General features: G+C 32.6%; 1 protein-coding gene across 1 annotated transcript; it reads left to right on the top strand.

Annotated features, from left to right (window-relative positions):
* Nucleotides 1-1,095: 1,095 nt before the first annotated feature.
* LOC114367238 (PLASMODESMATA CALLOSE-BINDING PROTEIN 2-like) lies at nt 1,096-4,416 on the top strand. Its single transcript, XM_028324384.1, has 4 exons — nt 1,096-1,326; nt 1,997-2,587; nt 3,571-3,610; nt 3,823-4,416. The coding sequence occupies exons 1-4, from the start codon at nt 1,269-1,271 to the stop codon at nt 4,112-4,114; spliced, it is 981 nt and encodes a 326-aa protein (XP_028180185.1). The 5' UTR covers nt 1,096-1,268; the 3' UTR covers nt 4,115-4,416.
* The last annotated feature ends 8,064 nt before the right edge of the window (nt 4,417-12,480 follow it).

Here is a 12,480-nt window from a genome sequence, read left to right as displayed (position 1 = left end):
AAGTTAAAATATATTTTTTATTCTTAATAAATATTCAACTTTGTGTTTATTTCATAATAGTTTTTTTCTTTGTGTTAAGTCCCTAATAAAACCAATTTTATTATAGTCATTGATAAATTAATAAATTTTATTTTTTTATTAGTCCCTAATAAATTTTGTTCATTTTGTATTAGTTCTTTTGAAAGGGATTAATAACAAATGAAGATAATTTATTAGGAATCCAAAATAAAATTTGCTAGTTTATTATAACTAAAAGAAAATATCAAAGATAAAAATAAAATTCGTTAATTTATCATACATAAAAAAAACATATTTTAGAAAGAAAAAAAAGACTCACCTAATAAATAAATAAATTTATGTGCGCCATTTTGCTAATCTTAAAATCTCTTGGTTGTTTCATATATCCAACTAATTGGTAACAACTAAATACGGAACAAAATACAACATTCTTCTCTTCTATTTTTCACTTTCCTAGTTTAGAAGTGAAAACAACTAAATACAAGATCCCAGACATCTAAAAGTTGAAAAAATCTGAAATATCTATATTCGATTGCCATCCTAGGACACTCAATATTCTTATCCGCGAGATCTTTACTTAAAAAAAGGAAGCAAGAATGCATGAGATAATAACATTAAAGCATGGGACAAGGTAGCATAAGAATGACATTCAACTCAAGTTCTTGTCAGAGAAGGAGTAATGGCCCAAATAGACAATTCTCAAGAAATGAAATCGTGATTCTTAAGTATTCCACATAACTTAAATTTATTCAAACAAAAAGAAAACGGTTTTGTGCTGAGACAGAATTCTTCGTTACTACCCTAAAAGGCACGAAGTACAAAACTATAGTGTATCAGCTTTAACTTTTGGTTCAGTCCCATATACAGTGGCCAAAAAAAAGCACAAAAGAGCATGACATTGTAGTTTGTACTACAAATATCACCATCCAATTAAAGTATATATATATTTCAGCTCCCATGTGTCAGATTAATACTAGATCTCCCTTTTGCCTTTTACCCATCATTCTCCTTTTTTACTCTTGCTTGCTAATTTCAAATATCCAATGCCTCATTTCCCAAGTTTTCTTATATTCTTCCTTCTCTCTTTGATCCAAGAAAGCAATGATTCCCAAGCTATTATTATATATATACAAAAGATGGGGGCTAAAAGAAAAAGTTCTACCTCATAGATCTGCACCTCTTAAGCATTGCTCATCCTAACCCCCAGAAAGAAAAATCAGAATCAAGACAGTACAAGACAACCTTCAGATATGGGAGTTAGAAGTTGGCCCCTTGTGTTGTTCTCCTTGTGTCTATTCTGCAATTCAGGTAACTTAATTTTTTGTTGGAACTTTGGCCATTAACCCAAAACATGGATACATATGTGTTTGCATTTAATATATATTCCTAGTCATGTATTGCTAGGCATAACATAGTTACAAAGCCTTAGAAGCTGACCATAAATATAGTAGCAATGTTTAATGTTTAATTAGAAAAATACAATTTTCAAGCCATGAAAAGCTGTAGACAGAATTCATCAATAGCCAAAATGGTTAAAGTTAATCTTCAGGAATTAATCAAGATTTTTTCCGTTCAACAATCATAGCCATATGTACTTTTAAGGTACAATAGCTATGAATTTGAGAAGGTTGAATTTGTATGAACATAACTTATGCTAGCTACCAGTTTGGTCACTTGAGTAAATCTCGAATTTGACTCTTGCAAATGCAAAAAATAGACATGAAGAGTGTTTTCCGTCTTAAACCAGTTCAGTAGGCTCGAATTGTAATGCGAATCTAAACAAAACATAAAAACTTATGGTAGCTGTGGGAAGGCATATATAGGTACATTACATGGCTAATGAAACATGCTCTGCTACCTTGGGAGCAATCACAGAAACACTTATGAGTTAAATTATTCAGGTTTACTAGTTCAATTTCAGCTATTACTTTTCATTTGTCCCGCTGAAGAGTTGAAAGATCCTTGGTTTCTTTTGCAGGCCTAAGTATAGCCACAACATTCAGAGAAGAAGAGCACCAAGAAATCTCATATGAATTTGGTACCAAGTTGGATGCAGTTCCTGTAGTAAACCCTACAACTCCAGGCACAGCAAATTCATTTCCTACACTAAATCCAACAACAACTCCTCAAGCACCTGGCTCAACAGGACAAACCACACCCACAACCCCATACATGACCCCTATAAACCCTTACACAAACCCCACAACACCAAAAACAAGCCCTACAAACCCATACTCAAACCCTACAACTCCAACTATGGCTCCACCTAGCCCAACTACTACTACTACTACTCCGACAACCCCAACCACTCCGACTACTACTGCATCATCAGGTGGTCAATGGTGTATTGCAAGCCAATCAGCTGCAGAGAACACTCTAAAGGTGGCTCTTGACTATGCTTGTGGCTATGGTGCTGACTGTTCTGCAATTCAACCTGGAGCAAGTTGTTACAACCCAAATACTTTGAAAGACCATGCTTCTTATGCATTCAATGACTACTACCAGAAGAATCCGGCTCCTACAAGCTGTGCGTTCGGAGGAACTGCCACACTTACAAACAAGGATCCTAGTAAGAATTTTCATCAAACAATAAAGTCTCAGTACATCCTCATGATCATTGAACACAATTGAAAAACTTGTAATTAACATTTTTGTGTCTTAAATTAGACAAGTGAAACTTTGCATTCAATGTCTTCAAAGCTACAACATATGGATAGTCCAGAAATTTTGCATTCTCATGTTTCTATATCAAATATACCTTTTCATGCTAGCAGTCTCATAATTTTCCATGACAGAATAACTAATTTGATGCTTCTTCTAATTCAAAGCTTTTTATTTACAAATGTATAGCTATTATTTTAAGTAGTTTATACTATATATATTACCTTGCCAATATCTAAGACAAAAATTAGTGTATCCCTCCTAGTCAGGAACTAATACTTGCATGAGTGCAAGTGTGCCACATAGCATCAAGGAATCTCTTGAGATCATTTCATAGAATTTTACGGGTTAAATTTAGTGTCCCGTCATGTAATTTGACCTGATTTCAATGTGCTTCTTTGTGGTTTGAAATTGTTCCTTTCCCCTTTGAGGTTCGTTCTGTTATCATATAGCCAAACTAAATTTTTTCTGTCCACTCTAAACAGAAATGACATGATGACACATTGAAATAAGGTCAAACCACAAAGTAGAAAACTGATAGATCCTAGTAGTATCCACACAAGAATTAATGGGAAAAGTAGAGAGCAATGTTCTAATCACAGCAACAGAAGCAAGATTGCTACTTAGAGTCTCATATATCTTTCAGTAGCTTACCAAGGTCTTTCATTGAATCCCTTTGTCAATAACTGATTAATAATCTGAAAAGCTCAACTCTCCATACTTAGCATACTCACTCTACCAAATTAATTCATACCCGTGTCATAATTCATGAATCCAGGGATTATGGACTTCATTCCCTTATTTCAGTTTGTTTGGAATTATATTTATACTCTCACAAAATCCTAATATGTTATGTCTGTTATTAACACGCACTTCTCTACATCATTTCAGGTAATGGGAACTGCCGCTATACATCATCCAAAACACCAAGGTGAGAATTTCTTACAACTATATCTTATTCACCCTATCATGAATAAAACATGATATGTAACCTTATACACTCTAAATTTTGTCAAGGGGTCTAACTCAGTTGGTTGAGTAAGAGTGCATGAGTTGTTGTAAACCACCTAATACTATCTTTGATTCCCACATATAAAAAAAAATATACAGTCTAAATTTCTAATATATGTATTGTTCATGCAGCATGAGTCCACCAACACCAACTTATGTAAGCCCCCCAAATCCACCAAGCACAATGACCCCAACTACACCAACTACCATGACCCCATCTGCACCAAGCACTATGACACCAACTACACCAGGGATCATGACCCCAACTGCACCAGGCATGACAACAATTCCTGGTGGAGCATCAGTCTATGGCACTGGACCAGCAGGAAGCCCCAACACAGCAACATCTGCTTCACATTCTGAAGTGCTTCTACTCACCTTATTCGGCTTGTGGGCTTCAATTCGTGTAGAAATTTACATCTAGATGATGAACAAGGGACACTCATTCAGTCATTCTTTATGTGTGATACACTAGAATTCCCTTAATTCTTCAGCCGCTTTTGCAAGACTACACAAGGAAGCAGAGTCAACATGACATATTTGTCATATGAATTCTCTCCCCCATTAAAATTAGTATACGACCTTGCATAAATGTATCCCCCTTAGTAGATCATAAAGCATGAGCAAAATGATAGAGCCAAAACGATTTATAGGTTCTTGTAGACAGGTTATTTACAGTATTAGCAGAGAATAATGAATTATTAGATTATCTACTTCCATTAATAACTTCTCTTCCACAGATAATTCATGAAACTAATATCAGCTATACTCGGAAGGCTGCTTCAGATGAATCTATCTTCTCCAATTTGGCTATGTCAGTTAGTAACATGGCTATATGAATAATATAGTTGTGGCTTAAAACTTTGGTCCCCTATTTTAGTCCCCCTTGAAAAACAATTACATTTGGTCTCCTATTTTAGAAACTTCACAATTTTAATTAATTAAATAACTTTTTAGTGGTTTTCACCAAGAATTAAACTCGGGTAGCATCAGAATGATCTAGCTTTAGCTTCATCACATCAACTATCTAACTTTAACTTCATCACATCAACTACACGTATCCAATCATTTAGTTTCGTTTGAGAAAATGTTAGATTGTTTTTTGTCCCAAAAATGATCCGGCACTGCTGCTGCTGTTGGTTAATTCTTCCTTTTAGAATGAAGATGAAAACAACTTCCAAGGTGTAACAGAATATGCAAACAATTTTATGGGTTGCTATATAGTCTAACAGAAGTAATTCCAGCAAAGTATTATATCTTGCTATTTCTGCACTAAAAGAGCAAGGGTTGAAGATATTTTGAGATCCAAACGAAATATGCACAAATTCCTGCAAGTACTACTGAATCCTAACGAAAGGGTAGATACTAGTAACTGTATATACTCGTAGAAAGCAACAACCATGGCTTATTTTGTGGAATCAGGTAACAATCATAACAATAACTCTGCGTATTTCAATTTCAATAGCATCTGACCACTCCTTTATATGTACGGGTTAGCTTGAGTCATAAGTCACAACACAACCCTCCTGTATATCTATAACTATATATAAGTTTATCGTCTATGATTATATATCAACGAAATAAAATATTTTGGTGTATACATTTTTATGTTTATTTTATTCTTATAATTACATTCATAAATTATTATTTTATCCTTATAACTACCTTTATAAACTATCCATCAACTTCTATTATCTTTCTTTTGTTTAAAAATAACATGTAGACACAGAGTGTCTGTTTTCCCCTGGTATAAATAAAAATAAATATCTTAGATGAGAATGTTTCTAGCCATGTCATTATTTAACCAAAATGTTTTGGACATTTTTCATAATTCTTTTGAGTTTAATTTCTTACACAAACAATCATTCACAAAATGTCATATCTTTAAAAAGTATTATTTATGTTATGTGTTAGGATAAGACTTGAACTTTTTAAAAATGTAACATTTTATGATGGAATGACTGACTAATAAAATAAAAAACTTTACACTAGTGTAGAACAATTAAACTCATTTTTTATTTTATTTTTTCAATCTATTACTTTTAATATATTTATTTCTAAATTGAATTTCAGTATTTTTTTAAAAAATTTATAACAATAATTAAAACTAACATTGTATCACAATATAATTGTTTTTTATAAATTAAAAATATAATTTAAATAATTAAAAATGTTTCTTTATTATAAATTTTAATTATATAAACTAAAAATTTATTTTATTAAATACTAATTATATACCAAATTTTCATCACCGATACCAATTGTAACTCGAAGTCTTTGAATTTATTCAAATTTCCCCCATAATTGTAGAAGACTATAAGCATTACTCTTATATTTTTCAAGAAGAATTGAAGATTTATAACTTATATCTCTATGTTTTGATGATTCTCCTCTCCCTTGTCGCCTTTCCATAGTTGGTTTCCATGTATTTATTCCATTGTAATAAGTTTGAACATTGAGAGTCCTTGGGTGGTCAAAAAGGTAGTTTATTATCTTAGTTTTTATATGTTGTTTGTACGAATACATGAATTCTAGGCTAGGGATATTTCCCATACTTAAAACTTTTTTTTAAGAAGTCAAAATTTGGTATTTTTCATTTTCTGAGGCAAGTATTTAAATACCCGATGGAAGTACTCGAACACTTGGTCAACGGAGAGCAAATGTTGGATTTCTGAGACAAGTATTTGAATACTTGTTGGAATATTTGAATACTCTAAATGAACGTATTCGAATACTTCTAGCCCAAAATCAAAAATATAAATTCATTTGTTGGCTTCGAAGTTTGACATGAAAAACATTGTATAAGTTTTTCAAAATTGGGGAAATCTCTAACTTAGTAAATTCTCTCTGCTCTCCATTGAAGTTCTTCAATAATTGATTGAAGGTTGACTAACTAAGGCTTATGAGTAGTTGATCTTTTGAGAAGAAGTTTGCAAGATTGGAAGTCTTGGGATAGGGTTTCTAGCACTCGTGGATGAGGAATCCCATGAGCTTTGGAATTTGATTTTTGGGTGAGGGATTCCAAAAGGTTGTAACAAGTGAGGTATCTTGTATACAATGGTTGATTAGTGGAATCTAAAATATATAGATTGGGAAACAAGATCACCTCTTTGAGAAAATAAGTAACAAGTATAAACCCATTTGTGCACTCTCTCTAAACCTATCTTTCTTTACATTTGGCGATTAAATTATTTAATTGAACCTAATAAAGAATGGGTAGCTAAAATTTGAAACTTTTCTTAACTTAATTGATAATTCTCTTTGAGTCAATGCCTTCATTTTTGAAAACAAAAAACTCTTAAAATATGTTGATATACAAAAATTTAAAACATTCAACCAAACAATCGGTAATTAAAACCTATTGAAATACTGTCAAAACAAAACACAAATGAGAAATGCTACATAGATAGACATGCTACAAAATCAACATTGAAACTATAGCACTCTGAGTGACTCTCTCTTGTTCCACCTAACATATTATGAGCACTGACAAGAACAACATAGCCAAAACAACTATATCAAAAGTCAAAATTTCAAAAGTACATCATTAATTTCTTCTCCTAGGTTGACGATTAATTCATACCTTAACATTATAAAAAAAACATCAATCACTACTAAAAAAATGTGTTATTTACGTCGCTGATTCTAAGATGGTTCTCTTTAGAACCGTCTTAGAATGATTGGCGGTGGTATTTTTGTAATAAATAGGAACACAACGATGAGGTTTGTATATAACCGTCTTTGAATAGTGCATAAATGTTTAAGCGATGACAAACTTGTAAATTTTTGCTTTTGGACAAAGACAGTTTTTTCTCAAAACCCGTCTTTGTTTGGTTATTGATTTCAGCATGCATTCATTCACTCGCAACATCCTTCACTAACCCGAGAACGATGCCTCTGCGCTCTAGTCGTCTCCTGTGAATCTTATCATTGTCTTGTCCGTCAACCCCAGGCCGCTCCGCCATTTCTCGTGACATCCTTACTGAAGCTCAACCCCAATTTAGGGTTCAAAATTAAAGCAAATTTGTAAGTTGGATTAATTATTTTATTAATTCATGCATTACTCATGCTTGGTGGTTTTCCATGTTATGCGGCCTTCATAGTTCATATCAACATCGTCAAGTTGTCGAGACTGAAAATAAATGAATCATGTCTGTTGACATGCATAAGGAAATTATTTTAGTCACTTAGTGGCCGTAGAGGCTTTTAGACTATTTTCTAATTGGTTTAGCTTGCAGCAGTGTATATCCTATCTTGTAACAGTTTCTGATTTAAGTTTGTTTTATGTAACGGCCGATTGAGGTGGGTTAGAAGTAGGATGATACTGCATTAAGTTGTATTTCACTTTGAGATGTTTGTTCATGACTGTGATGAGCTAATTAGTTAGAAGATGAGAAGTCCATGAGGTTGTGCACTGGTTTCTTAGGGAGGATTGGTTTAGTGATCAATTTGGGTCTACAGTACAATATTTGTTTCTGAGGATGAGAATGGGGAGCCAGTGAGATCATAAGTTAAAAAGCATTGTAGCTGACCATGATTAGCCCAATAAATTTAAATAAAAAAACAAGAAATCACATTATTAGAATGGAAATCTTTAACTTCATGTCTGAGGATGGATGTTTTTATGAAAGGGCAAAAAAGGTTGTTAGATGGATCCTTTCTAAGATCAGTGTGCTTGTTTCCTATCATTGTAACTTTTAGGTTGCATTTAGAAGTCAAGGTTCGTGGTTTTTACAATTATCATCATAAAACAATTAATATCATTTTCTTTATGATGATAATTGTAAAAAGGTTTGACTTTAGAAAATAATGAGTCCTAATACGTTAATCATTTTTAGGACTGTATATTGGACTACCACATGCTAGTTTGTTGATAAAAAATAAAAAAAAATTAAATGCTAGTTGCCGAGTTCATAGCAATGCATTTGAATGTTACGATAATCATAATTTAGTGAAAATAAAGATAAGAGTTCAAGTAGATGCTGGATTCATAATTTTCAATTGCAAGTTTAAGTCAAAGAAAAGGTCAAACAACTAGAATTTCAAATTCAAACATAAGACCACTTCAATCAAACGAGGGTAGCGAGAGAAAAAAGTGCTAACTTCATTGCTACTATAACAAACCAAATTATGAAACTGTTCAAGAAGGACGAAAGGGTATATGTATAATTTGTAACACAGATACATTAGATGGATTGGCAAAAGAAAATAAAAACCATATGGCACGCGGTTTGAAGAAAATGTTGCCACTGTTCATATCAGACAACTTAGCCATAATGGAATGTTTAAAGTACTATCAACTCAGTAATCCAATTTGAAGATATTAGATGCTAAGTATATGACACTCCTGTAAAAGCAAAAATAATAGTATAGTTGAAAAGGGAAAAAAAATAAATTAATACTTTCTTTTTACCATGTTTTCATTGTCTACAAGACTTACTAGAGTAGAAGGTTATCAATGATGAAACAAGAGTTCTTGCTTACTGTTTTCTAAACGCTTATTCATTATTGTGTCAAAAATAAAAATGTTGACAGTATTTTGTTCTGTCTAACAGGAGCAGAATTTTAACTAGTTGATTAGAGCTAACACTGGCTTGATTTGATTGTTGTTCTGACATGATCTGAATTCGAAATTGGATATCAGTAAGTACAAGCTATTTTGATTTGGATACACATCAATGATGCTCCAAAATCCACACGCATGTAGTTTCCGGATGTATTTGTTGATTTTAATACTGCTTTATACTTTTTAAATTTCACCAAAATAATGTGTTTAAACATACCTACAAATTTGTTGTTGATCTTAGGGAACATGATTGATTCTCGTGTGTTTGTTTCTGATCTACGCTCAGTGAGAAACATGATGTGCAAGCAATTTATCCTATACATGATTTACTTAATAAGATACAATGGACAAGGTCTAAATATCTAAGGTGTGCAATAGTGAACATTTCTACTATATTTGTTTTTAATGTATATACTAGATGCGGTACTGTTGCATAATATGGGATTGAAATTTAGTTTTATAAATTTAGTTGAGCTTTTGCTGGTATTGTTTTACACTGCATTTGCCCTCATTAGCCAAAAAAGAGACTAGATTACATTAATCAATACTACTCCTTTGCAAAGTGAATCATCCCCCAAGAGACTAGGTTAGTGTGTCGAAATTGCAAAATCAGGTTACCAATGAAAATCACTAACTTTATTTATTATACTCTCAGTTCGTAGACAGTAGCTAGTCTTGTAGCAATTCATGACAGAACAGTTAGAAAAGAAACTTAAAATTTATCATAGTACCATTTGGCTAGTTTGAACGAACACATACATGGAAAATGATTTTGTGGACAAGATCTTAAAATACACTACTGTCTCAAATAAATGAAACTAATCAGATAACAATAGAAATTACTAAACAATGTTTGTCTCACTATGAAAGAAACCTACTCTTTAATACAAACAATGGAAAGGAAGAGAACACATACTAGCACATTACACTCAAGACTGTATATTTATGAACACAACTAAGAAGTATGAACTTTCAATTAGATTATTTTTTAACCGTGCAACTACTTTTTACATTGTCAGACTATAGGACCCTTTAGAAGAGTAAGAAGGTAAGAAACTGCACTGGGATGGTCAGAGAGTTGTTTGCATAAGCTTTTATTTCAACCAAATTGGTGTTGAAGTAATTAATGGATATCGCAAATCAATGGCTTCCTTTGAAATTCTAGAGTCACTCCCTAAGCCAGTGATTAACGTGATACCAACCTTGAGAATTAACCGCTTTTTCCTATAAGAGATCATAAAAAAAACCTTAAGTTAGAGAGCGGACGTGACTATAACCAATGGCTATTAGTCAATGCAGAAAGGAATGAATGTGGATTAACTCTGTACTGTATCCACTTTTAAAAAATTTCTTATGGAAGTTATAAATCTATACATGAATAATGTTTTATTGTAATTTTGGTAAAAGTATTTATATGCCTTATGTGTTAGGAAAATATAGGCCCCCAAGTTGTTTGTAAAAGTTTCAACTAACATTTTTCAAAAGCTATTTGCCTCTTGTGTTGTTTAAATACAATGCAATGATAAAAAAAATTCAAATAGGTTTAAACAAACATGTGTCATGGTTGAAACAAACAATTAATCCCCAATCAGATGTTTAATATTCTTAGAATTCTTCAGTTACAATCAACACAACACATGGAAGAGCTAAAGTTAGGTCTTCGAAATTTGTCATTTATGCGAGCTAGAAAAAAGCATTACCTATTGACTTCCCTTGATTTCAATTTAACAAAACCCAAATTAAAAACCAAGACATAACATTTGATCAGCATGAGTGCCAAGCATATATACAAGCTTAAGCAACATATGAAATGGGTTTAAAGATTACATAGTTTACTTTAAAAATAAATTACCAAAAAAAAAAAAAAGAAAAACAAACAAAATGCTACGGAAAAATTTATAGCATCTTTCCAATTCTGCACTGAATAGCTGGGAAATGATCAAATTCAATAAACATGTTTCCTTTAGCATCAACTCTTTTAATTCCAAGAGACCATTGTAGGTAGCATAGTATTTACGAGTTGGTCGATGTTTTCCCTGTACATAGGCAAAACCAAAGACATGCATAAGAATTACAAGTTAAGTGAAAACTAGCATGACTATAATTTGATAAACAATAAAAAATATTAGCCTCCCGCTAGCTTAACTTTCCCTCTTTTCTTAATAATAAACTCTTTTTCATCAAAACAATTCATGAACCTGGATTTGTGCATGCAGTTGTGAGAGTTGACGTTCATACCTTCACACAAATTAAGAAACATCTAGCAAATAAAATATTTAAGACTGACAACTAGGTCCCACATTCTTATCGAACTAAACATATCATGCATGCATGACATTCTTTTCCTCTCTTCCATGCACCAAATGGTCCAAATGTACAATAATTTTGGGTTAAAGTTATTCATATTACATATTCTACTTCATCTCATAAGAATGGAATAGAACATTTATATCAAATTTCCTATCCAATTTAAGCCTTATCAGTCTCTCCCTGTGTTGTAATCAAACCGTCCCCAACCCCTAACTCCTTTTAAAGTCTTATGCCTAAGAAGATATAACAAATACCATATTCAAGGAAACACACCCACACATTTTAAACCACAAACTATAAGAACCTTGGTGGTAGTGGGTGATATAATTGAAGCAAGGAAAAACAAGTGAACAAAGTTAGGAGAATGGTGCCTACACCTCACTGCAACACATTTATTACCGAACCTTGTTTCTTGCATGCCCTTCTACAACATCCTTCAAAGTGATGAAGATCTTCATCTTCACAACTCTGCAATTAGATTCCCCAAGGATAGAGACAATAATGTCGGTAAGGTCTCCTATAGAAATCCAATCCTTGTTAATGGAATTGTCTCTTACTAAATCGTCAATTTAGTTTAGCGATTCTCACACCAGTAAGTCTAAATTGGATAATAGGCTTTCTCTGATAGACCTTATTCAAAACCAGTAATTTACTTCTCTCTACTCTTGTATGGACTCTCATAATCGAAAATTTTATGTCAAGCTAGTATCTTCAACAACCTTTTTTGTTTATGGGTCAGCCCCATTTCCATCGTCAAACCAAGCTTCAATGGCAGATCTCTCACATGTAGTACTGGAGGAAAGCAATGCTATGGCTCTTGCAATTGTACCACCTAGTGGTAAGGCCTAAAGTAATTGATAATTGATTGAGAAATATAAATTGTTTTAGTCCAAGTCTTGCAAGAGATTATGACG

This window comes from Glycine soja, chromosome 9 (assembly GCF_004193775.1).
Source record: "Glycine soja cultivar W05 chromosome 9, ASM419377v2, whole genome shotgun sequence".
Classification (NCBI taxonomy): Eukaryota; Viridiplantae; Streptophyta; class Magnoliopsida; order Fabales; family Fabaceae; genus Glycine; species Glycine soja.
Note: the sequence above shows the minus strand (reverse complement) of the source record. Positions and strands in the feature narration are given on the sequence as shown.

What these genes read in the sequence shown, in the direction of transcription:
- LOC114367238 (XM_028324384.1), top strand. Translation starts at nt 1,269, where the DNA reads ATGGGAGTTAGAAGTTGGCCCCTTGTGTTGTTCTCCTTGTGTCTATTC. An exon ending in GTGTCTATTCTGCAATTCAG is followed by an intron (nt 1,327 to 1,996) that starts GTAACTTAATTT and finishes TTTCTTTTGCAG; the next exon opens with GCCTAAGTATAGCCACAACA. An exon ending in ACTTACAAACAAGGATCCTA is followed by an intron (nt 2,588 to 3,570) that starts GTAAGAATTTTC and finishes ACATCATTTCAG; the next exon opens with GTAATGGGAACTGCCGCTAT.